Source organism: Natator depressus, chromosome 7, assembly GCF_965152275.1.
Source record: "Natator depressus isolate rNatDep1 chromosome 7, rNatDep2.hap1, whole genome shotgun sequence".
Classification (NCBI taxonomy): domain Eukaryota; kingdom Metazoa; phylum Chordata; order Testudines; family Cheloniidae; genus Natator; species Natator depressus.
In genome coordinates, this window is record NC_134240.1 from 111105734 (window position 1) to 111129803 (window position 24070).

The window sequence follows — 24070 nt, forward strand, 5'->3', positions numbered from 1 at the left end:
CTTAGAAGTCCTTTTACATTGTGGGTTTTTGAGAGGCATAAAAATTGACAATGTAACTATCATTCTTATAAGACAGACCTTATTCCTCAAGTACACTTCATGGGCCTTGGACTTTATTTCAGTAGAACTACTTGAAGAGTAAGGTACAGCTAAAGGAGAATAAGGATATCAGAATCTAGTCCAAAGTCTTTGAAGATTGTTTTAATGGGTTTCCTTCACTCAATGTAAAGAATGTCAAATTTTCAAGCATGATTTTGCATATGAAAATTGTTAGTACATACAGTGTTCCTTTAGTAAATACACTACAGGAATTATCTACTAGGCAAAATGGAGGGGGATTTTTTAAAAGGTTCTCCAATTTTTATTTTAATCAAACTTTTTTTCCTCTCTCTCTCTCTCCCTTTAAATAAATTACAAGCGTGAGAGTACAGTCCAAAGATAAAATGTTTTGACACAGTAAAGATCCTGTTTGTTTGGCATAGAAACAATGAGAAAATCTTGAGAATCTTTTTTTTTCTTATTAGTATAACTTGACATATTTATGATCATTTTATCTGACTATTTGACCTGAAGGTTAGTATGGAATATGGTTCCAGAAAGAAAAAAATTAATTTCCATCATATGAATACAACCATATCACCATATGCTTCTACATCAGTGGTGGGCAACCTGCGGCCCATCAGGGTAATATGATTGCAGGCCGCGAGACATTTTGCTGACATTGACTGTCCATAGGCATCGCCCCCCCACAGCTCCCAGTGGCCACAGTTCTCCATTCCCGGCCAATGGGAGCTGTGGGGGAAAGTGCCTGCGGATGGTCAACGTCAAAAAAATGTCTCACGGCCCGCAATCAGATTACCCTGATGGGCCGCAATTCACCCAACACTGTTCTTAGTGGAGAAATATTACTATAGGAATCAGATAATCTTTTACTGAGAGACTGTTAGGATCTTTATTTGAAGAGGGAATATAAAAATAATTGCCATACTGAGAAAACGATTATAAAATTGTTGCAAATACTAGAAACAAAGGATAGAAATGGTAAGTTCATTTTTAATGTGTTAGTATTTTCTTACAGTTACAATGCATAAGTATGTCTGTGGCATCTGGACAACTCTAAACATAGTAATGAAAAGTAATCTGATCTGATTAGCCAATTAAATATAGTTGAAACAGTCATTAGACCATTTACCACTAGTGAGTTTCTTAATTATGTTTCTCAAATTTTATTAGGTTTTCCAATAATAAATGTATCAAGTACAATACAGTTCTTTAGCCACTGGGGATATCTTTCATAAGAGCATCTTATTAAGTTATCGTATTAAAAATCTAAACTCCTTCAAGTGGTTCCAATAATGTAATAGCCAATACTGTTGCCTCAGCCAGATTCTCTCAGTTCTTCAGTTCCTGTGCTAGGTACAGGAAAGGACAGGGAGTAGGTGATTTTAACCCAGATTTGTGCCTCCCTAATTCTGGGCCCAGTCCCCAGTGCAATGTAAGAGTAAACCCACATCTGTTCAAAATGGCTCTGACTTGTAACAGCCTTCTATGAGCTGTAGTGCCAGCACAGGCTAGCTGAAGTGAAGTGTGCTCGAGCCTAACCCCATCCTTCCCTAGGCAATTCCAATTAGGTATAATTATAGGTTAGAATTAGAATACCTACAACAAGGATCATGAAAGAAACAGCATAGACCCATTACATTTTCTCTATGACGACTATGGAACTCCATTATAACAGGTTTTCTTCCATGACCTTTTAGTCTCCCTTTACACTGGCCGCTTTAAGGGAGTATTGGGTTTTCTGTCTTTTGTATTGTTAATACAAACTGTCTACTACAGTAAAGTAAATATGTATCATCCATTAAAAATAAAGAGATGTCAAATAATTTAAATAGAGTTTTCAGACCATAAACATTTCATTCAACTGTCAGGGCACAATTCTATACTGTTATGAGCAGCAGCTGATTTTAAAAACATTTACACCATTAGTTCCTTGTTCAGCAAAATGCATGGCTTCCAATCCCACATAAAACCAAATTAAGGAAAACAGCTTTTCTGATCTATCAGACCCATGATTAGAAGAACTTTCAAAACAATTACTGTATTCTATTCCAATGAGTACTCTCTACTCTTTCCTCATAGTCCTTATCTTTACTATTATAATACCTAATATAATACCTAACTCTTACATAGCACCTTTCATCAGTAGATCTCAACATGTGTCACAATCTTTAATGTGTTTTTCCTCACAACTCTCCTATGATGTAGGGGATTGCACATGAAAGGTTCTTCAACAAGACGCTTCTTCCACAGTACCCACAAGATGTCACCATTGTTAAAAAAAAATACCATACACAGTATAATATTGCATGTTCTTTTTGTCTGAACCAGGGAAAGATTTTTGTAATACACTGACAACTTGATCCAGATAATATCGTCCAACAGAATTACTCCTATGTGCATATGGATTGAATAAACTAAACAAAACAGGATGTGCAAGCAAGAGATAACAGGAAGTTATTTCTAAGAAGGATAGAATGTATGGATTTACAATGGATAAAGCAATACCTTTACAAGTTTTCAGGAAATTACCAAATATTTAAAGTACTTGGTAAAGCAGCAGGAATGGTAAGACATCAGACAGCTTTTACAGATGCCAATTTAGTTAGAAGGTACTGAAAAAGTTTATGAATTGTAGAAAAGAGCATTTAGAAGTAAGAAATGATAAAACAAAACAGTCTTTCAAGTATCACCAGGTTGAAGAAATGCAGAAAGAACAGTAAGGCGCATTAAAGAAAACCCACTCATCATCCACATTAGTACATTGGGAACATACAGAACAAAGAAAAATTCATCAAAGACTTCAAGGACTTTGAGAAAAAATTAATCATTGGACAAATTATAGTCTGTTAGCCTACCGATTGCAAGTATGAATGGTTTAGCGAGATGACTGTTAGGCCTGGTCTACACTAGGGGGGGAACGATCTAAGTTATGCAACTTCAGCTACATGAATAACGTAGCTGAAGTTGACGTACTTAGATCTACTCACCGCGGTGTCTTCGCTGCGGTGAGTTGACTGCTGAGGCTCTCCCGTCGACTCTGCCTGCACCTCTTGCTCCAGTGGAGTATTGGAGTTGATGGGAGAGCGCTCGGCAGCCGATTTATCGCGTCTAGTCTAGACGCGATAAATCGACTCCCGCTGGATCGATCACTGGCCACCAATCCGGCAGGTAGTATAGACAAGCCCTTGGATGAAGAGAATATTCTAAGAAAAGGGAGTCAGGATTTTAGATTTATGACTTCCTTCTGCTGGAAAAGGTGCCAATCAGCATAGTCAGTCTTCTATTAAAGTGTGGATCTACCTTGAAAAGTGAATTTCCTGAACTGGCAATTTTCAGTTTCATGTTCATTGTCTGTCAGTGATTCAGTATCGCATATACTCAGTGCACAAGTAAACTAGTGATTTTCTAACTCCCAACTCTGCAGTCTCAGTTGGACTACACAAGAATGAACCTGGGTGCATCCTTTCTTGTGCATCATTACCAATAATAAAGGTTCTACAGGCCTCAGTAACATCTGTGCTGTCTTCAGAGCATGCCCTGGATGATCCCAGGGTCACTCTATTGCCTTAAATAGATTTAGAGGGCAGTACTGATTGACATTTACAAAACAGTACTGCATATTAGTCACAAAAAGAATTTAATACATCCCATTCTCTCTTGGGTGCACTGGCTAAGTGCTAACAGGAGTAAAAATTAGTAAATTATTTGTGTCACTCAAGTAACAAACAATGACCACCAATATACGCAGGACCAAATCGGTTATATGGAGTCATTTTAACCATGCCTTTTCAAGAGGAAAACAAATTTAAACAAGAAAGAAGCTAATCCTGCTAGGATTGTTTCATACATCCCATTTTCATAAGTGAATTATGCATCTGGAGTGTAAAACACGGACTTTGAATGGGAAAAGAATAATTAAGAATGGGGAAAAAACATAGGATCCATAAGGAATAAAAAATTTATGAACAGAAAGGGAAATTTGGCTAAGGAGATAGCTGTCTTTAAAGATGCTTAATATATCCAAAAAATTGGAGGGACTCATTATTATTTATACTTATATAACCTGTCTGCTCAGAGAGGCACTCTGTCCCCCCTCTGGTGGTGACTAGGGCAGCTAGACATTGATGAGCCTGCTATACTCTTGGCTAAGAGACATGTCTTTGTTTCAGCTCATGTAGTAGAGGCTTGTGCATTTGGCTCAAGAGGTCACAGGTTTGATCCCTGATGATTACATCCAAGGTGGTCTGCGTTACACTTACTAATACAAAGAGGAGACTGCTGCGTCATGCAGAAGGTTAGACTAGATGATCCAGAAGGTCTTTTCAGCCCAATCATCTTTGATTTTACAGTAGACTCACGCATAAGTCAAATACTAAACTTCAGTTAAAATTACCTGCCTTTGATTTCATTAAAATAAACCTGGTTCCCAAAGTACATTTAGATCCAGATACAATTCTTGAGCTCATTTGGAAAGTGTATTTTTTAAATTAACTGTTTACATTTACGTTATAAAGATTTAAATTTGCATAGCAGGTAAGATACATAAATGAGGGCTCTTCTTTCACATAGATTTGATTCTAAGACATATATATTAATAACTTACCTTGCCAGCTGTCATTGCACACACACAGTTTCTCGCCTGTCAAATCACAGTAGCCATGATCTGGGCTCCCACAGTTAGCTTTACAATATGGAATATCACAGGCTTCGCCTTTCCAATACTTGTCACACTCACAATACACTTGGCTTGGAATGGAAACACTAGTTGTACACTTCCCATGCCCCGAGCAATTGTTAGGACAGGAATTAATGCTGTAAAAATAAATATATAAAATAAGGCAACAAAGAAATAAGAGAGCTGGGTAGAGCTTTTCATACGACACATTACAATAATAATTTGCATTTGCTGTATACAGCTCCTTTTATTTGCAAATCTACAATCACTGATACAAATGTAGTAAGTATAATCACCATTTTACAGACAGGGGATCTGAGATGCACTAAGGTTAAAGTACTTTCTCTGCTTACACATAGTCAGTGACAGAATCAGAACTGAGGCCTCCCTATGCTGTACTATGCAGGACTGGCTCTGCACCAAGAACTGAATCTAAATTTCACAATCAAAGATCCATGAAAAAGGGAAAACACAAAGACTAACATTCTTTAGACATTGTTTAAACAGTTCTTTATATTCTAGCTAAAACTAATGTTACCTTTTAATAACCAGTGGAGGGTAACAGAAGTTGTTTTATATTATCCTTCCAATAAAAAGTTAACCCTGTTGTGTGTGGAAGCCTCCGTTTCTGTAAATTGCTGTGTGCTTTAACTCAGTTTTGGATCTTCCCTATATTTATTTCGTTAACAATATAAAGTGTTTCCATCATGTCTGCCAGGATGGCTTTTTCATATGCTTTTTTAATATAGTTGCTTATTTTTTTTTCAGAATCATAAAGCCATGATACAAAGCCCATGTTAAAAAAAATTTATAATTGAATGTGCCTGCACTGAGCAACAAATTAAAGCAAAATAGCTTTCCTCCCACCCTCCCAAAATTAAGGGGTTTAAAGTTTAATTAGTGCTAGTGAAAAGGGCCAGATTAACAGCACTGATGTGGCATTCACAGGAAGAAAAAGATCTGGAACAAAAGGCACCTTTCATCTCCTTGCTGCTGTGGTGACTCTGAAAGCAGTAAGTCATGCTCATTGTGTATTGCCAGGCCCAACAGAGTGACTAAATAACCAGGCTGCTTCCTTTATCTTCTTTAGATATTCAATACCAACAATGTTATTTTTCTATTCTCCCACTTGAGGAAGATTACTTGGAAGGCAAAGAACAAGCACCTGGTGTGGGGTAGCCTATCATCACGTCTAGAACTTCAGAGCTCATAGGAGAGTGATGACAACCAGCAAAATTAAGTTTAAAAAAAAATTTCAATGCAGAATCAGAGCAAAGGGCAGAGGAAGAATCCATCAGAAGGTGGGAGATAAGAGGACTATCTATCCAAGTCCCTGAAGAAGAGCTTATGGAGGTAGTGCAGGAGGAAAAGACAAAGCAGCAGAAGTTTAGGTAAAGCTGAGATACATATAAGACTGATGAAGTGGGTTTTAGCCCATGAACGCTTATGCCCAAATAAATTTGTTAGTCTCTAAAGTGCCACAAGTACTCCTCATTGTTTTTGCCGATACAGACTAACACAGCTACCACTCTGAAACAAGTACTGAAGGAGTCTCTCTGAGAAATAGAAAGAATAGTAAACATATCTTCTCTGTAAGCATAGCAATGAAAGCTAGCTGGTGAAAAGTTTAAGTCTGAGACTTTACTATAAAATCAGTAACAGGAGGATAGAGAAAGTAGGGATTCATTCATTAGTTTCCCTTTGCATATACACTGAAGGATAGATGGCAACTTTTCAGTTATTTATGACTCTTCCAACATAATAATTTAATAGCATGTATTTGTGATTTTGAGCTATAAAAGAATGCTGAACACGCTGTAGTTAAGAATGCTATGTCCTATTGCCGCTGACTTCCAAGATAAGCAGACAGGTTCACAAAACTTTGGGAACTACTAGGGAAAACAATTACAGCAATGATAAATTGTTTAGATGGTTATATTTTCTTGCTGTCACCTGAAAGGAGTAAGTAGATTATTCTGGGTGACAAAACTGCAATCACACACGCCAAAAAAGGAAGAATATCTTTCAAGACTTCTTTCTGTTATAGTCTAACTGCATATACAACATCACCCAGTCGAAGGATTCTCAAACACTGGATAACTCCCTCATGTAGTAAAAGCAACATAAGGAAAACTACTGTAAATTACAGCAGAATGTAAGAATGGCCATACTGAGTCAGACCAATGGTCCATCTAGCCCAGGATCCTGTCTTCCAACAGTTCTAATGCCAGGTGCTTCAGAGGGAATGAACAGAACAGGTAATCATCAAGTGATCCATCCCCTGTCACACATTCCCAGCTTCTGGCAAACAGAGGCTAGGGACACTTCAGAGCATGGTTTTGCATCACTGTCCATCCTCCATGAGAATATGAGCAATCTCCTTGTAGATAATTCAATGAAGACCTCTGCTCAATGTGTAGCTGGGATCAAAAAAGCAAACAAGATGCTAGGATGTATAAGGCACAGAATAAAGTGTAACACAGACAATATTATAGTACCATTATATAAGTTAATTGTGAGGCTTCTTCTAAAATACTGTGTGCAGCACTAATCCCACCATCTCAAGAAGCATATGGCAGAATTAGACAGGGTTCAGAGAAGGGCAACAACAATAATCAAGGGTATGGAAAAACTCTCATATGAAGAGAGTTTGAAAAGAGAGGGATTATTTACCTTATAAAGGAGATGAATAAGAGAGAACGATAAAAATATATAAAATAATGAACGCTATAGAGAAGATCGATGAGGAGCTTCTCTTCTCCCTGCCTCATAAAACAAGAATGGGACATTCAATAAAATTAAAAATTAGCTAATTAAAAACTGATGACATATTCTTTCACACAACAGATAATTACGCTGTGGAACTCATTGCCACAGAAATTGTTAAGGCAAAGAATTTAAGATTTAAAAAAAGGGATTGGACATTAGATAACCAGAATATCTAGTTATTATCATTATCATCATCATTTTGGAAGGGGTATTAAATGTTATGGTTCAATTCTTAAACTAACCTCTAACTGTTAGAGATCAGGATGAGACCTAATATGGGAGGAAGATTATCCCACAAATACCTATTGTGAGGGTCTTGCACCTGTACTGGCCACTGTCAGAGACTGGGTATTTGACTTGAAGGACCTCAGATCTGGTCCAGCAATGTTAGGGATTAGAGGACAGCGATCACTGGATGGAAAAAAACAAGGAAATATTGAGAGAGTAGAATAGTGGTACTTCCGCTGCATATGGCATCGGTGAGACTATTACTGGAACAGTGTATCCAATTCTGGTGTCCACATTTCAAAGAAGAATTGAAAAATTGTAAATATTCACGAAGAACCACAAGAATGATTCTACATCTGGAAAACATGACTTACATTAAGAGACATAAGACTCTCAACATATTTAGCTTATCCAAAAAAAGCTAAGGGCTTGTCTAGACTTACCGGAGAATTGACGCTGCGGCGATCAATGCATCGGCGGTCGATTTAGCGGGTCTAGTGAAGACACGCTAATCGACCACCGATTGCTTTCCCGTCAACTCCTGTACTCCACCTGATCGAGAAGAGTAAGGGGAGTCAACAGAAGAGCGTCTCCCGTCGACATCACATAGTGCGGACCCTGCAGTAAGTACATCTAAGCTATACTGATTTGAGTTAAGCTATTCATGTAACTCAAATTGTGTAGCTTAGATCGATTTTTCCCTTTAGCATAAACAAGGCCTGTGTGTCAAATTGTGAGCCCTTTACTTGCACAACTTGTCCCACTGACTCCAACTACTCATAATAAGGTGCTCTTCAACATGAGCAAAGGTCAGAATCTGACCTTAAGTGTCCCCACCGACAAGGATTTGGGACATGCTATGTGGAAATATGTTTCACCTTGTTTTACCATTTTTAAAAACTTCTCTCATTCACTCTCACCCCATAAAAACCTTCTGGACGTCCTGGAATGAAAGACTTATCAGTGTGAATAATTCCCTGACATCATTAATACCTTTAACCCAATCAAAAGACAAATATAGTCTACAAGTATGTAATTCTCCTGAAGAACATTATAGCCCTAATTCATAAAATAACTTAATTCTTTTAAAAAATAGATACTTACGAGTAAAATATGTTAAATCCAGTTAGGTTATAAGCAGCATCACTAAAAAAGTGTAGCAACACATAGCCGGATGTAGTAACTACTTCAGGAACAGTTTCATTTCCCCGCACCTCAGGGACTATTAGACCACTGGAAAAGAGAGATTAAATGAAGGATTCTTATGAATGGTAATAATAAAATAAATAACATGATTCAATCATTAATTATATATCCAACATAATCTGGAAATCTTACGGAGCCTATTTAAATTATATTGAATAAAACAGGGCTCAAACCCATGAACTCTATACCTTGAGAGAGACAGGGTTTCCCAATTGTTTTTGTAACAATACAAAATCCCACATACATTTGCTATCTATGCACATGCATTGCCATTAAAATGTTGGAAGCTAATTATTAAAGACCACTTTGGGAAAGATTTTTTCAGTTATACAAATGGCATTTAGATGCTCCTCTCCAACTGACTTTGACACACCTGGGCACCAAAAAGACATTTGTGCCTTTGAAAGTCTCCCCCTTTGTTACTAGAATAATTAATTCATATGCAAAAAGTATGATTTTAACTAAATTCTATGGGAAAATGTAATTTCCACAGGAAAGAAAAATAAATTAAGAATTTCAAAAAGTGATTTTTGATTAAAAACTTTAAAAAGAGAAAATGAATCAATACACAACTGCTTTGAAGCAGAGAAAAAAAACATACTGTACATAAAACAGTGGATAACCACACAGCAAATTTAAAATAAATTGTAAGCTAAGGAAAACTCAAAAGGAAATTTTAAATATATAATGTACAATATACAATACATAATATAATAATGTGTAACCAGAAAAAGTGGGAAACAAAAAACCCTAAACATTAGAAAATCCACTAGGAGCTTTTAGATATTAAAGACTACAAAGAGCAAGCAAACTTTTAAAAATATTAAATATTTTAAGTCACATACAGAAAAACTGGGGAAAGGGATATTAAAAAGGAGGAATAAACCAATAACCAAGCAACCCAAAATTGATATACACGTAAACTTTTTATTCATCTCTCTCCTTCAATACCCGAAAGGATTCCCAACTTTCCTTCCCTTTCAATGCAGACCAGAAATCATGCTCCTGAAGAACATCCAACAATTTGTGTAGAGCATAGAAACTTGGGAGACAAGAAGGAAAACTAGCAGCAAGCAGATAACGAGGAGGGAATCAGGAAAGGAGGTAGCAGGGAGCTGAGATGATTGTCAGAGTTGAGCAGGAGCCTGGGATGGTTTAATCAGGTGAACAAATAGGCAAGCTATGTTCTGCTAAGAATGAGGTCCCTTGGTGCTGTAAAAAATGTTTATTTGTTTAACACTAACATGAGCAACACTTTACAAGATGCAAAATGGAATAATGTTCCTGCTACAAGGAGACTGTGGATCTTACACCTATTCATTTTAGATATCTTAGGAGAAATTCTGGCTCCACTGAAGTCAATGCCAAAACTCCAATTGACTTCAATAGGGCCAGGATTTCACCCACTCTATGTCTATAAATGGGATATTAGACATATCTGAATATCTATCCTAGAGATCTAACAGTACAGTCAGTGGGTGGACACAGTCCTAAAATTACCAAAGAAATTCTGTGGCCCAGTCATGGAGACACAGGGCCACAAAATGTAAGTGACATGGTAATTTTTTATGGAATGTTTCCCCAAGAGTTTACGGATGTGTAGGAACTAATGAGTAAGAATTTCTATGAATATTCCCTAAAAATTAGGAAAAAAGGGAAATGTAAGAAAAATTAAGCTTAAACTTCTGCTTTCAGTGTCTCATTAATAATTAATTATTGTATTTAGAGGTTTTGGGAGGGCGACCTATTCTTTATTTCAGTTGGTAACTTCTATTGTTATTTGCAAGACAAATCATTAGACTTATAATACAGTATGAGATGATAAATTCGTTACTTGCTAGATACATGGTTATTTCAGAACGGTAATGCAAATGCAAAAAAGCTAATACAACAAGCTTAATCACTTAGAGTTATGCACCAACATTTTTCAACAGAAGAATGGGTCCTGTACAATCTTTCAGACAGGCAATTTTGTTACTGCAAAGGGCTCCTTTACACTGTAATCCTGGTCTTGATAATACTGTTAAAAATGCTGCATTTCCTGGGGTGATATTTTATTTAGACATAATTTTTTTAAAAATGCATATTTGCTTCTGTGGCACAGCAAATTGAATCGTATTGCTTTGAAATTTATAGGTGTGTTTCTTGTAGTGAAAAGGGTTTGTTTTTTTTTATATGTTTTACTAAAAGAAGACACTCTTTTATACTGAAAAGCATCTGCTTAATTCCAGGTTTGGAAAAGTCAGACATCTAATTCTACTGTGGACAATATGGTTAGCCTAATGCAAAACAAACTGGAATTCTATTTCATATCGACCATATTCCTGCTAACTAAATAAGAACTACCTATTTTTTCTACAGTATTCCAATAAGAAGTTCCATTCCTATCCTGGTACTTTCTGATCACAGTGTTTATTATAGAGACTGTGGTCAGAAAGCTATCATATATTCTGTTATAGAAAATAATGCCATGAATTTGTGAGATTATATAAAATACAGACATCAGTTCAGAACAAAAAAAAAAGTATAGTTCTTCTAATATTGAGAGAAACCTCAATATTAACGCAAAATGATATTAATGAAATTATAATTTATGACATTAAACTTGCCTGTGCCTTTACTGAAGCTTAGGATACATTTATCATTACTTTCATAAATATGGTGTCTGGAGAAAAGTGCCTCACATGCAGATATTTTTGTTTATTTAATTATTTGAAATATTCAAGTTAACCAAAGGAATTCCAGGAGGCTTCTACTTTGTTCCCAGGACAAGCAAATGTCAGGAAGATGAAAATTATTTCATTGTTGAGAAGGGGTTATTACTGCTAAGGGGGCTGTATAAACTCAGAAAAGCTGCAATTTAAAGTTCACCTTGCTTTAAAACTTTTATACTATTTCCATTTGTCATTTAATGTTTAAAAGATGTATTGGTTATTGATATTTGTGCTTTGTACACAATAGTTAATAGAAATTAAATTGCTATAACAAGCAGATTGCAACTCTAAGGACCTTGACTTTAAAAGTTATCTGTTTTCCCGGCACAAGAAGAACAAAGGAAATTAAAGAAATGTTGCACATTCATTAGTCAGACTGCATATTCTGGAGCTGAAGGCATGAAGCTAATGAAAGCACCCAACTTGGAATCTAAACAACCCTGAAGGTAGTTTTCCTATAACTTCCTAGAAATAGGAAGAAGAGTATTTTAAAAAGTCTGAAGTGAGCAACACACACACACACACACACACACACACACACGCCCACCCCTACCCTGCTTAAACAGCAAGCACTCCACAACTCATCCTGTGCATCTCTACACTAGAGTTACTATGAAACGCTAAGAAAAACAGAGAAGACTTAAAAAGAAACTAACCCAAGGAAATCTCTCTAAGACTTCAACATGGATGGGTGAGAGAAAGTTAATCAAGACACTGCCAAAGGATTAGATTTTAAAAGCCTTGCAATACTTTTTTGGGGATATGGAAAAGCTGTTGTAGCTTCAAATATTAACAGTTCTCCTGTTAATCACAAAATGGTTAGACCTGTATTCTTGGACAGGAGACCAAGGTTAAGCATTGATAAACAAAGCAAAAGTGGGTTTTAATTTGATTTAAGATTCTTAGTAAGATTCTTAATATTCTTTATATTTGTAATTGGCCTATCTTAAAATAGCTCCTGAAATGGCTTCTTCCAAGTTATTGATTAAATACTTCCTTCAATTTCATATGATTTATTTAAGATGGCTTACTTTGCCCAAATATAAACTGACTGGTTATTATTAACCACCACAGGATCCACTTTTCTTTAAACGAAATTGTTTTGCCCATTTAGATATCATTGTATATCCTTGGATAACTAAGATGACTGTCTTCTCAATTTGGGGAAATAATACCTTGGTCACAACTTAATAAGAGAAAAGTGCCCCATCAGAGGCAGGCCCACTCTCAGAGAAATACTCTCTGCTAAAAGCACTCTCCAGAGAATCATACAGAAGGGACTGTAAAGTAGTAACCAGTTTATTATTTGTGTTCTGTCACCTGCACTGTTTTGTTCAATGTTTTCTTTTACTTTCTTTAATAATAAAATAGTCATGGTTAACTATTGTGATTATTTTGCTCGGTCTCAAGCATGGTGTCTCTTAAAGTATGTAAAGGAATCCCTTTGACTAAAATAGTGGCAGTCACCTGCCTGAGTTGGCATTAAGAGAAACAATTATTAAGAGTTCAAGGACCATTTCTTTTTTCTCTGGTCTATTTTTAGTAGTTTTTAAAACACATGTACTTAGTGTCCAACAATTTAAAATCACCGCTTTCTACCCCACATCCTGCTCTAATGGTCCAGGGAAATTGATATTGCAAGACTACAAACACAGTTTAAATGTTTGCAGGATCAGGGCCATAAAGTAGAAAGACTGACTCACTAAATATATTTGTTTTATCAACAACATATATAATTCTGTACCCATAGGACCATGACTATAGACATCTAAACTTTTATGTACTTACTTTTCTTTCCACAAAAGGATTCTCTTAACATTGTTTTCTACATATTGCTACAGGACTCTGAGGAAAAAGCTTCCCAACAGTTCTGATATATGTCAGTGCCTCATAACTTTTTAGTCCTGCAAGTTGCCCACAGCAGCCTAGACAGTATGGTAAGTGGCACCCTATAAATATCTAACTCAGAGATGATCCAATTATAATTATTCATATTATCTAATGAGAACAATAGAGCAATCAAGCCCTTTTGTATTTTCGCTGTTAACAAGTCTGGGGATCCTTCTGAGCTTTGATATCTCAAAGTTCCAGGGCCGCTAAGTACTACCCAGCCATATTTTTTAATTTTAGTCACAATACTTTCCATTCTGCTGGGCAAAGAAAAGACCCTGTATAACTGGTAATTGGGACGGCCTCCACACCAATGTCCCTCAAGAGATGGCTTCAGTTGTCTATCTGTAATGGGCTTAATGGATATCCTTCATGTCTTATAAGCAGTACAATGTCTTTGTTGCGTAAGTCACAAATTCTGTGATTTCCCTTTAACTATATCAAGCAATTTCCCCCCTCCTTTGCCAGCCAGTCCCCCACTTCCATTAAAAAAAACAAAAAAACAAAAGACCCACCCTCAGTTGATATCAGGAATCTACTGGAAATTCACTCTAGCTAGGATGACACTCATATTAGCATTAACGTTCCAGTGCAATGTCAGCATTGAACATAAGCCAGGAGAGAAATTTTGTCTTACTCAAAGGCAAAAGTGCTATTATGTTGTATTCCCATTTGGCAACTTATTCGACCAACAGTGTATGTTTTCAACCAATATTAATGAGAGACAGCAAACTACCAATAGCAAATTAAAACCTCTAGTGCTACTTTTTCCTCACATTAATAATACTTTATACTAATACTACTACTAAAGAACTATTGCATAAAAATACTCACCTAAATACAGCTATTAAAGGTGCATATACTGAATCTCCATCATAAACATACATATGGTCCCAACTACATTCTGTGGCAAAATGATTAAATCTTAATCTTAATATTGCATTAGGACTGAAAGAAGAAAACAATAAGAGCACATTACAGTGATTTATTGTTTAGCAAAAGCATAGACTCATAATACAATTATATAATAAAAATTACTTGGAGTATAATAAAATTAACCATACCATCATAATATTACATTATTAAATACAAACAGTCAGTCTTTTTAAGTACTAATCATAACTCATGCAGACAAAAGTTGGTATAAAACCATATTTAAAACCAGCCAATTATTTAATTTTTTTATCTTAAACTATTTTAAAAGTCATGCTTACAATTATTAAAATCACCAATGGATATTACTATCCATAAGGTTTTTAAAAGGGCTACTGTCAATGTTTAATCCCCAAAATTTAGGCTTTGATAAAGTTTTACAAAACTTGGTACTAATAAAAAAAATTTAATGTTATATTAAAATGTCAATACTAAAGATTGTTGATTGACTAACAATACTGCGCCTTCCAACATAAAACGGAGGAATGTGTGGTGACTTCAAAGGGAATACAATGCAACATCTGGGACTTCAATAGGATTTATCATGAGACTACCTCCATCTTGGTCAATGTACCAAAAATAGAACCAGAACCTCCAGAGGTAAATGCTCACCTCACTAACCAGGTGCCTTTGATGATGCCAGAAGCAACTAAGACATCCTCTGGAGTGGGGTCGGCTGAGTGGGGGTCTCAACTAGGGTGACCAGATGTCCCGATTTTTATAGGGACAGTGCCGATATTTGGGGCTTTTTCTTATATAGGCTCCTATTACCCCCCCACCCTCTGTCCCAATTTTTCACACTTGCTGTCTGGTCACCCTAGTCTCAACCAACAGCAGCTAAGTCAATGCTAAATGTGATCACCCTGTTCCCTCTCCCATCCCGATGGCCTGCAGCATGTGTGTATGGGAGAGGGGGAAGGTGCTGCTTTCTTTTCCCCTCAGTCTATTCACCCTCTTTCCCGATGCTGCAGGCTGAGGCGGGGAGTAGGCTCTCTCACACTGCATCTGGGCACCGGAGTCTGTTTCACCCACTCCTGCTGCCATTGAACAGGGGTGTCGTGATGAACCAGCTGATTGGCTCTTGCCTGCCAGAGTAAGGGAAAGGGAGGTGAGTGGCTGAGACAAGTAGCTGTTGGGTTCTCTGTTTCAGCCCCTCTTATCCAGAATGCTCTATTTTCTATGATGCCAGGGGCTAGTCTGATCACTAATCTTTTGTTTGGAGTCTGGCACCAGAGTTTTGCCATATGGCAATACCGGCAAACTGTTGCATGGGTTATTTCACCTTCCACGTGGCATCCCAGAGTTCTCCTTTGGGAGTCTAAATTACAGTCATCACAATTTGGCAGGTTCCAGTGAAGATGGTGGGTTAATAAAGGATCTGATGTGTGGTCTACGTAACATGATAGGCAGCTAGAGCATTGGACTCAAGCATGACATTGCATGGTGAAGGGGTAGGCTTCCATGTCTCGTACAGCATGTGGTTTTCTATATTTCATATCTCGTATCTCCTGTTTGTAGGAGGGTTCAAGCTCTGGCTACTAGCCAGGGTACACGGGCAGGCCTGAGGTTTTAGAGGGTGCATTGCCCTCATAGATGCACGGGGTCAATGGTGCCTGGTTGAACTCCACATTGGCACAGCTCTGCTAGATACTTGGATGGGGATAGGGTTCCCTGTTAATAGTTTAAATAAAATTGAGGCCTATAGTGTGCATGTCTCACTGTTTCTGCATCTGCACCAAAGCAGAATTCTACAGAGCTTGAATTAAAGAGCCACTATCTAAAACTGAGAGCTGTCATAGAGCCATATCCCCTGTGGCTCAGGCACAAATGACAATACATAACACACAGTGACCAGTGGATAACATAAGAACCTTAGAGAACTAGTCTCTAAGGTGCCACAAGTACTCCTTTTCTTTTTGTGAATACAGACTAACACGGCTGTTACTCTGAAATAAGAACTAGGCACAGTCTTGTTTGTAAATCAGCCTGAGGGGTGGGGAAAATCAAATGCAGAAAGAAAAAAAGCTATCTTCGAAAACTGTTATTTCAAGACTGTCTCAAAATAATTATAACAGCATCTAAGCCTTTCACAAATGAAGTCAAAACAAAGTATTGTAAAATATACAAAACCACCACAGATCTTGCCTCATAGAAAAAGGCCTTTTTTTAAAACAAATATTTATGAAAGCACCACTTGTTACAGGATTGAAACTCTCAAATTTCTGACATGACAACTGACATTCATGCACTGGCCGATATTTGAAATCTTGCTGTGACATGGGAGACTAGGCCAATTCACTTGTGCATTGGTATAGATCATAGTGATTGTTCAATGTATGAGAGTGTATTTGGTGTTTAAACTTCATATAAACTATTGGGATGTTACATGCACTTTTTTCACTTATCTGTATCCCATTATGATGTAGTAGCAAACATTTACACTGTGTATACCCCCATCACTAAATAACCCATCAAACGAAAAAGAAGCCTTGTGGATTGCCAAGGAAGAACTTTTCTTTTAAAGGGCTCATTTCAAAGCCAGTTGTCATTGTGTGTGATGATCAGAGGTCAAAGACTCAAAATGCATTCCTCACTCTTCATCAAAGAAAAAGCCCATGTGGGTACTGACACTGTCAGCTTGTTTTCTGTGAGAAAAAGCTATAAATATCCATTCAAGGAAAGATCCTGGATCTCTCGATTGTTACAACTGTTATAGGGAAGTGTACTAAATTCAAAGATCCCCAGAGACAATCTGGGTGCCCTGAAAAGACTTTTGGGAAACTGGCAGTTTATGATGCCACTGCCTCCATTTGGAATTACAAACTGTGACTCATCTGTGGATATTTTATCTGCTTTAACTTCTCAATAACTCTCACACTTCCTTTCCTTAGCTAATAAACCTTCAGCTACTTTACTACAGAATTGGCTAGAATTTGGTGTCAGATCTAGAGTACCAATTGATCTGGGGTAAGTTACTGGTTCCTTGGGACTGGAAGCAACCCAAATTTGATGTGATTTTTCATGTAAATAACCATTTTAGCACAAAAGTCCAGTTTGTCTGGATGGCAAGATAGACTGGAGAGTCTAAGGGGACTGTTTGTGACTCCATGGTAAGACTGGTAATATTAATCCATGAATCCACATTTGTTACTGGCTTGGTGAAATCTAATTATAGAACACACCACCAGCTTGGGCAATCTGCCCTGTTTTCTGACAGTTTGCCCAGAGGTAGGTACTCACGGTCGTGAACCGCTCCACACAGCAGGACAATTGTGAGATGCAAAAAAGTTCAGACTCCATGATATAGCTAATAAAGTTTTAGTCCTGAATTTTAACACACTAATGGCATATTGCTGAGACAGTGCTAAGTCAAAACTTTCAACTGGAAGCAAGGTGTGCTATATTGTTCAGTGATTTTATTATGAGTGTAAATCTAGGTATTATGAAGATTTCAACCCAGGATTCTTAAATCAGAGGCTATGCTACTTAACCACATATGAAATGCCCTTATAAACATAACTGTAAAAGGAATTAATCCACTGTATACGACGGCTATGTTTTGTAAGAGATCCTCTAGTATTATACACGTTCAAAATATTGGGGTTTATATTACATGTATATAAAGACTCCTCAGAGGGATCCTGCTGTTTCTTTACTCTTCAAAGTAACTCATTCAGGCTATTCACCTTCAGCTCCTTCACACCTGCTGGGCATATTTCCAGTTAAATGGCATTAGTTTGGCCTTTGGATATTTTCTGTACTTTAACCTACTCCTGATGACAGGGTTCTGTGACGATATATGGGGCACACAACATGTTTAATAATTAAACAGGCAATAAAAAATTATTACAGGGTTTTCAAAAACATGCAGTGTTGGCCCAACTTTTGTCATTGACTTCATTGGGAACAAAGTTAGCCCAACTCTGACCACTTTTAAAAATCCCACCCTAGCTTTTTAACTTAAATAATTATTACTGTTAAAAAGTTGAAGAAATGTACCTGTATGCTTAGCATCTAGGTGCTTTTAAAAAGAACATATAGCTCTGTTCTGTTTAGAGATTAGCTCTCTAAAGCACTGGAGTAAACACATCATACATCAGACAGTTAGATCTATTTAAAATATATACTTACTATCCTTCAATTAACCATGTACATTTTGTTTTATATTTATAATTTATTGGTCCATCTGTTAAATATCCAGAGGGTTCTGTTAACCTAAAAGAGAAAAAACAGTAATATAATAAACCTTAGATATTTCTTGAAGCACAGTAGCATAAAAATATCAACACCCAATTACAGATTCTGTTTGAATGAGGTGACAATCAGAACCTTTATCTCGGAGGTGACATACGTTTGTTTAATAATCTCAGGCTTCATATCCTGTATCTTTTGTTTCAGTGTATTATAAAAGTAGGAACACAGTTAGTGCTACATCACCACCAGTTTGTTTCCTTTGCCCCAAATATTACTAGAAGCTACTTTAACTTGCACCTTCTTCTAGCTCTGTGGTGTGCAAACATTACACACAACTTACACTGCCCTTCACAGAGTGGGTCTAGCAGAGTGTAAAGAAAGATGACACAAATTAAACCTTACGCAATGCCTCTGAATTTAGCCCATAGCATCATTGCGGAAGATTGTCATAGTTCCACTGAAATAAACGGAGCTCTGATAAATAGAGTAAGAGCAGGCGTAAGTTATCACAGAAGAAAGAACAAAAGTTGAAATTCAGAGTGGCAGTGGGCAACTAAATACAATATAAAAACATTTTACAAGTGATGATTAATTAAGAAAATCAGAAGAACACATACATACATATTAATTGCTCTTGCTAGAACTATTATGCTTCCATTCTTATCTTACATGCCACTGAGCCAGAACAAGGTGTGACTTGCAATTCCCTTACAAAGAAGTAGTAGAGTGGATATAGGTAGATCTGAGGAAGTCTTAAGCTGGTTACAACTGGGGGGAAAACAATTAAATTTTCTCACCAGCAGTGTAAATGCACAGGGATCTCTTATGTCACCGTGACCATCATCTCTGAATTTGCCCATATATGTACATGTGCAAAAAGTAGTCTACAACTTTTACTGAAAATGAATTACATTTAAACTTGAACTGACCTCAAGAACTCAACTCCTAACTGCCCCTCTACCACCCTATCACTGAGGTCTATTATTCCAAATTTCAGACTATAAACACCTGGAAGTGCAGTTGAGATCAGAGATACAGAATCCTTGTTATGTAAAGGAGAGTGTTGCTGCTAGAGAGGTATCTGTGAGAATTTTTATCTTTGAAATTCACTCCCTCAGTCTGCCAAGTCTGAAATTTGCTAATCTTTAAGGCACACTGCAATGCCCATCTGTCCTCCCCACCTTTTAGGGGAGAATTAACAAGGTGGTTGGTGGTGATTTAGACTTTTTATTCTTTTTTGCCAGGCTATTGGTGATGAGGTGGGGTTGGGTGGAATTGATGTAACTGTAATAATTAATTAATTTTGAAAGATTTTCAAAGGCACCTAGGAGGTGCTAAAAGGTGCTTTTATCTTTTCATAAACGTAGAGAGACAGAAAACCACTGAAGCTCTGCAATATGGGCAGCAGAGTGTGGGGAAAAATAAGCATCTCAATCAGCTGCCTTTGCAGCAAGAATTCTCCCCTGCCCCAGCAGCCAATTATTGAGTCCTGTAACTGACTTCTCTGCAAGGAGTCGCTGTGAGTACTGTGGTAACCAGTTCCCTAGATTACTGGTAGCAAGCTGAGTGTACAATGTGCTTAGAGAGAAGTGCTGTGGGCACTCTGAGCTCTAGGTCCTGCAGGTTCTAACCCCTGGTGGTTTCCCATGAACACCCACAAGAGTTTGATGAATAATGAGGGACTGTTTTTCTAGAGCTGACAAACATTGTGATTACCCTAGGCATGATTGCTTTAAGTTACAAGCAAAAGATTAACCAAGAGTTCCAAATTCAACCCCTAATTCAGGGGTCAGAAGGTGGAGCTCCTCCAAGCCACATCATGCACAAGCCAGCAGAACCCCCAGATAGAGTTTAATCCTTTTGTCTGTCTTATTCAGACGGGCACACACAAACACACACTGTTTGCAGGCCACATCCAAGCATCTACCGGTCTCATCTACTACTGCCCCCTTGCCAGTAACAAGCTGTTTCCCAGCCTCTCAAGATATATCTACATTGCAATGTAAGCCCAGGTTAATGGGACTCAAGTCAGCTGAACAGTGTTAAAGAACCTGGAATAGAGCACTTACAATACTTCTTTTTAACACTATGTTAAGAACTTTCTAACCGAGGCTCGAAACTGGGGCTCTAGCATCCACACAGCAGCACACAGAGTCAAGTCAAACCAACCATATCCCAGACCCCCTGGCACACTCTCACAATGCAGCTGCTCTAGCCCTTTGTCCAGGGTGGACTGTGGGGAAAATTTTACTGTTCACCCTGCATGTTACAGGAGATTTGAACAGTCTGCCAATACAGCCGGACACACAACATGAAGACAACCCCTTTTCAAAAAGTTCTCTTGCTTGCATTTTCATGCGTGTGTCAGGAAACATGCAGAGCTTCCATGAGATGCTGGTGTACATTTCGGCAATGTTTGCTGACTCACCAAAGGCACAGACCTTCAGATGGAGCAGCAGGACGCAGCAGTGGATAAAAAGTATCCTGGCATAGCAGACTCTCACTGTCTGATACTGCTCAGTGCACTCAACATAGCTGCTGATGCCCCTTACATAGATCGGCGTTTCTGGCACAGGACCACAAACACAGACTAATGGGACCACATTATCATGCAGACCTGGGATGACCAGCAGTGGGCCCAGAACTTTTTCATGAAGAAAGCTACATTGCTGGAGCTCTGCAAGCAGCTTGTCCCCTCCAGAATAAAAACACACACATGAAGGCGCCCTTGCCGGTGCAGAAGAGGATTGCCTTCGCCATCTGGAAGTTGGCTACCCCAGACCGCTACAGGTCCATTTCCAACCAGTTTAGTGTTGGAAAGTTAACTGTGGGTAAAGTGATGGCAGAGGTATCTGAGGTAATCAGGAGTGTGGTTTATCCCAAGGTGACAGGCATAAAAGATATTCCAGAGGTAATTGCTGGCTTTGTGAAAAAGCGGTTTCCAAACTGCGCTGGGGCCACTCATATGCCCAAAGTTTACCCTCCTCACGGAGCACATGAACACAAGAACTGCAAAGGGTACTACTCCATTTTTATGCAGGCCCTCATGGTCTCAAGGTTGTTTTATGAATGCCAATGTGGGAAAATTCATGATGCCAGGGTTTTTTGCTGATTGGGAGTCTACATTCGTGGATAGGCTGGGACACTATTCCCACCAAATGACATCACCATAATCAGAGCTATTGACCCACCGTTATTCTAGGGATCCCACATAACCCCTTTTGCGTTGGCCTATGAAACTGTACCTAGATTTTCAGAGGCCCTGGCAAAATACTATTTAATTACACTCTTCACAGGTGTAGAATGGTTGTTGAATGTGCTTTGGCAGATTGAAATCCTATTGGAGAGGTCTACAGGCCCGTTTGGATACTAGTGTCATTAATGCTGTCTGCATCACTGTGGCTTCTTGGGCTCTTCACAATCTTTGTGAAGCCAGAGATAAGCCATGTCCCCCAATGGACTTATGACAGAAAGGGGCTGTTGAATCGGTATACTTAGCCAGAAAGTATACCAACCACAGCTGGAGCTGGATGCACCCAGGCAAACAGAAGTGAGGGATGTTTTGGGTTCCAACATTATGGACTTGCATGGCTCAACTGAAGAGGGTAGGACCACTATAAATGTGCTAGTGCAGGAGAAGGAGGAGGCTAATTGATTTGGGACTGGTACAGTGCTTGGAGAAGGGTAGAACTTGATTTCCATGCAATGTACTTATGAAAGACATACTTAATTATGAATTGGGGGAATGATTCACAGTATGGATTCATACAAGGAAGTGACTGAAGTGTGAACTGCTCTACCTACCTGCATCGAGGAGCAGGTTATTAATTCCAAATTGTTCCTGATCATGTGTTTAGCTCTGTTATTTCAAATCAGGATTGTATGATGAGTTGCAATGGCAGCAAACACCTTTCTTGATGACATAAAAGGCTTTATTTATAATCGTGTTAAAATAGTACAAAAGTTACCCATTGCGAGGCAGACCAGCCGCCATGACAACACCCATACACCAGTTACAAAAACATTTCCAAAATTAAAAAAAGGTGCATGAAACAGTGCGAACATGTGCCTGGCCCCTGTTCTCCTTTCCCTTCTTTTCTCGTTTGCCCTGTACTTGCCACCGGGGATGGAGGTATCCACAGTAGAGGGGGTTGTAGAGGGGGTCAAAACGGAAGCCTATATGTGGTTTAGAAATAGCCTTAAGGCAGAAAACTGGTACTAACATACAAAATGGAAACTTCTATTGCTTGATTTCAGATAAATTAAAAAATATGGCCAATTTTCTGCGAATTCTTCATTATTTTGTGGTTCAGAGTTGCGATGTGATCCTGCAGTCACACTGAACTAACAGTGAGCTTGGCCTGAGAAAGTGACTGGCAAATCCACAACAGTCTAGGTGTTCTCAAATAAAACCATAATGAAGTGTAACCTGGCATCCGTAGGAGTAGGATCAGGCTGTTTAACACAAGAAGAGATTAAACTCAGACTGCTGGTATTGAGTCTGTATACATTCTTTGGATGGAGTGCAAAGATTAATAGATTTCAGCTGAGTAGGAACTAAACTGGTGTCTTTTCATAGACAAATATTAATACAGTGGTATAATAGTCCTATAACTCTAAACTTTTGCCCCCAGATAAACAAACTGTATACCAGAAAGTGTAAGTACAGGAGAAAACTCTTGCACAATTGCTTTTGGCTATTTTACCCATAAGATACATATTTATTCAGTTGTTTGGGCAGTGGTGGAACTGAAGTGGACATTTAACTTACCATCTTGTCTCTCTAATAGAGCATAAAGGCATAAATGCTGCATTATTGATCTTGAAATTGGGTCAGCACACACAAGCAGAGCACCACTGAAATTAATTGCTCTCTGCTCAGATGGAACCTTGTGCCAGTGCAAATCCAATTACAGGATGGGGCTTACGTTTGGATGTGTGCTCTTTCACCATCTTTAAAACATTAACCCTCTGGAAATAAAAGGGAGCATGATATCAAATTCCACTCCAAGTAATGAAACGCTAGTATTACTGTTATATAATTCATTCATAGATACTAGGTTTACTTATACAACAGACTGCAACAAATTTATTTTTACTCTAAATACTGCGAAATAAAAGTGGTACTCATTTACACTCAGTGCCAGTGTATTCCTGGTAGTTTTCTAAATTTAAGGAAGGTAACATATAAGGGCTGTTTCCCTTACATCCAGCCCTCTGGCACTGATAAACTGCAAACGATTTCCCGTTCCACACAAAAGTTGATGATTTTTTGATAAACAATTTCTTGGAAAAGGGAGATAACCATTGATGAAGCCATTCCACTTCACTGTAAAAAAATAGTCTGATATTGCTTTGTAATAATGTCAGTGGAAATGATAAGATGAAGGATTTTTTT

General features: G+C 38.0%; 1 protein-coding gene across 2 annotated transcripts in view; it reads right to left on the reverse strand.

Annotated features, from left to right (window-relative positions):
- ATRNL1 (attractin like 1) overlaps positions 1-24070 on the reverse strand; it is a 990764-nt gene that overhangs the window by 887581 nt on the left and 79113 nt on the right. For both annotated transcript variants that reach the window (XM_074959279.1, XM_074959280.1), the window contains exons 3-6: positions 18610-18693; positions 14380-14493; positions 8840-8968; positions 4667-4875 (exon numbers count right to left, since the gene is read on the reverse strand). In XM_074959279.1, the coding sequence (XP_074815380.1) occupies positions 4667-4875; positions 8840-8968; positions 14380-14493; positions 18610-18693 (536 nt within the window). The remainder of the gene's footprint in view (positions 1-4666; positions 4876-8839; positions 8969-14379; positions 14494-18609; positions 18694-24070) is intronic.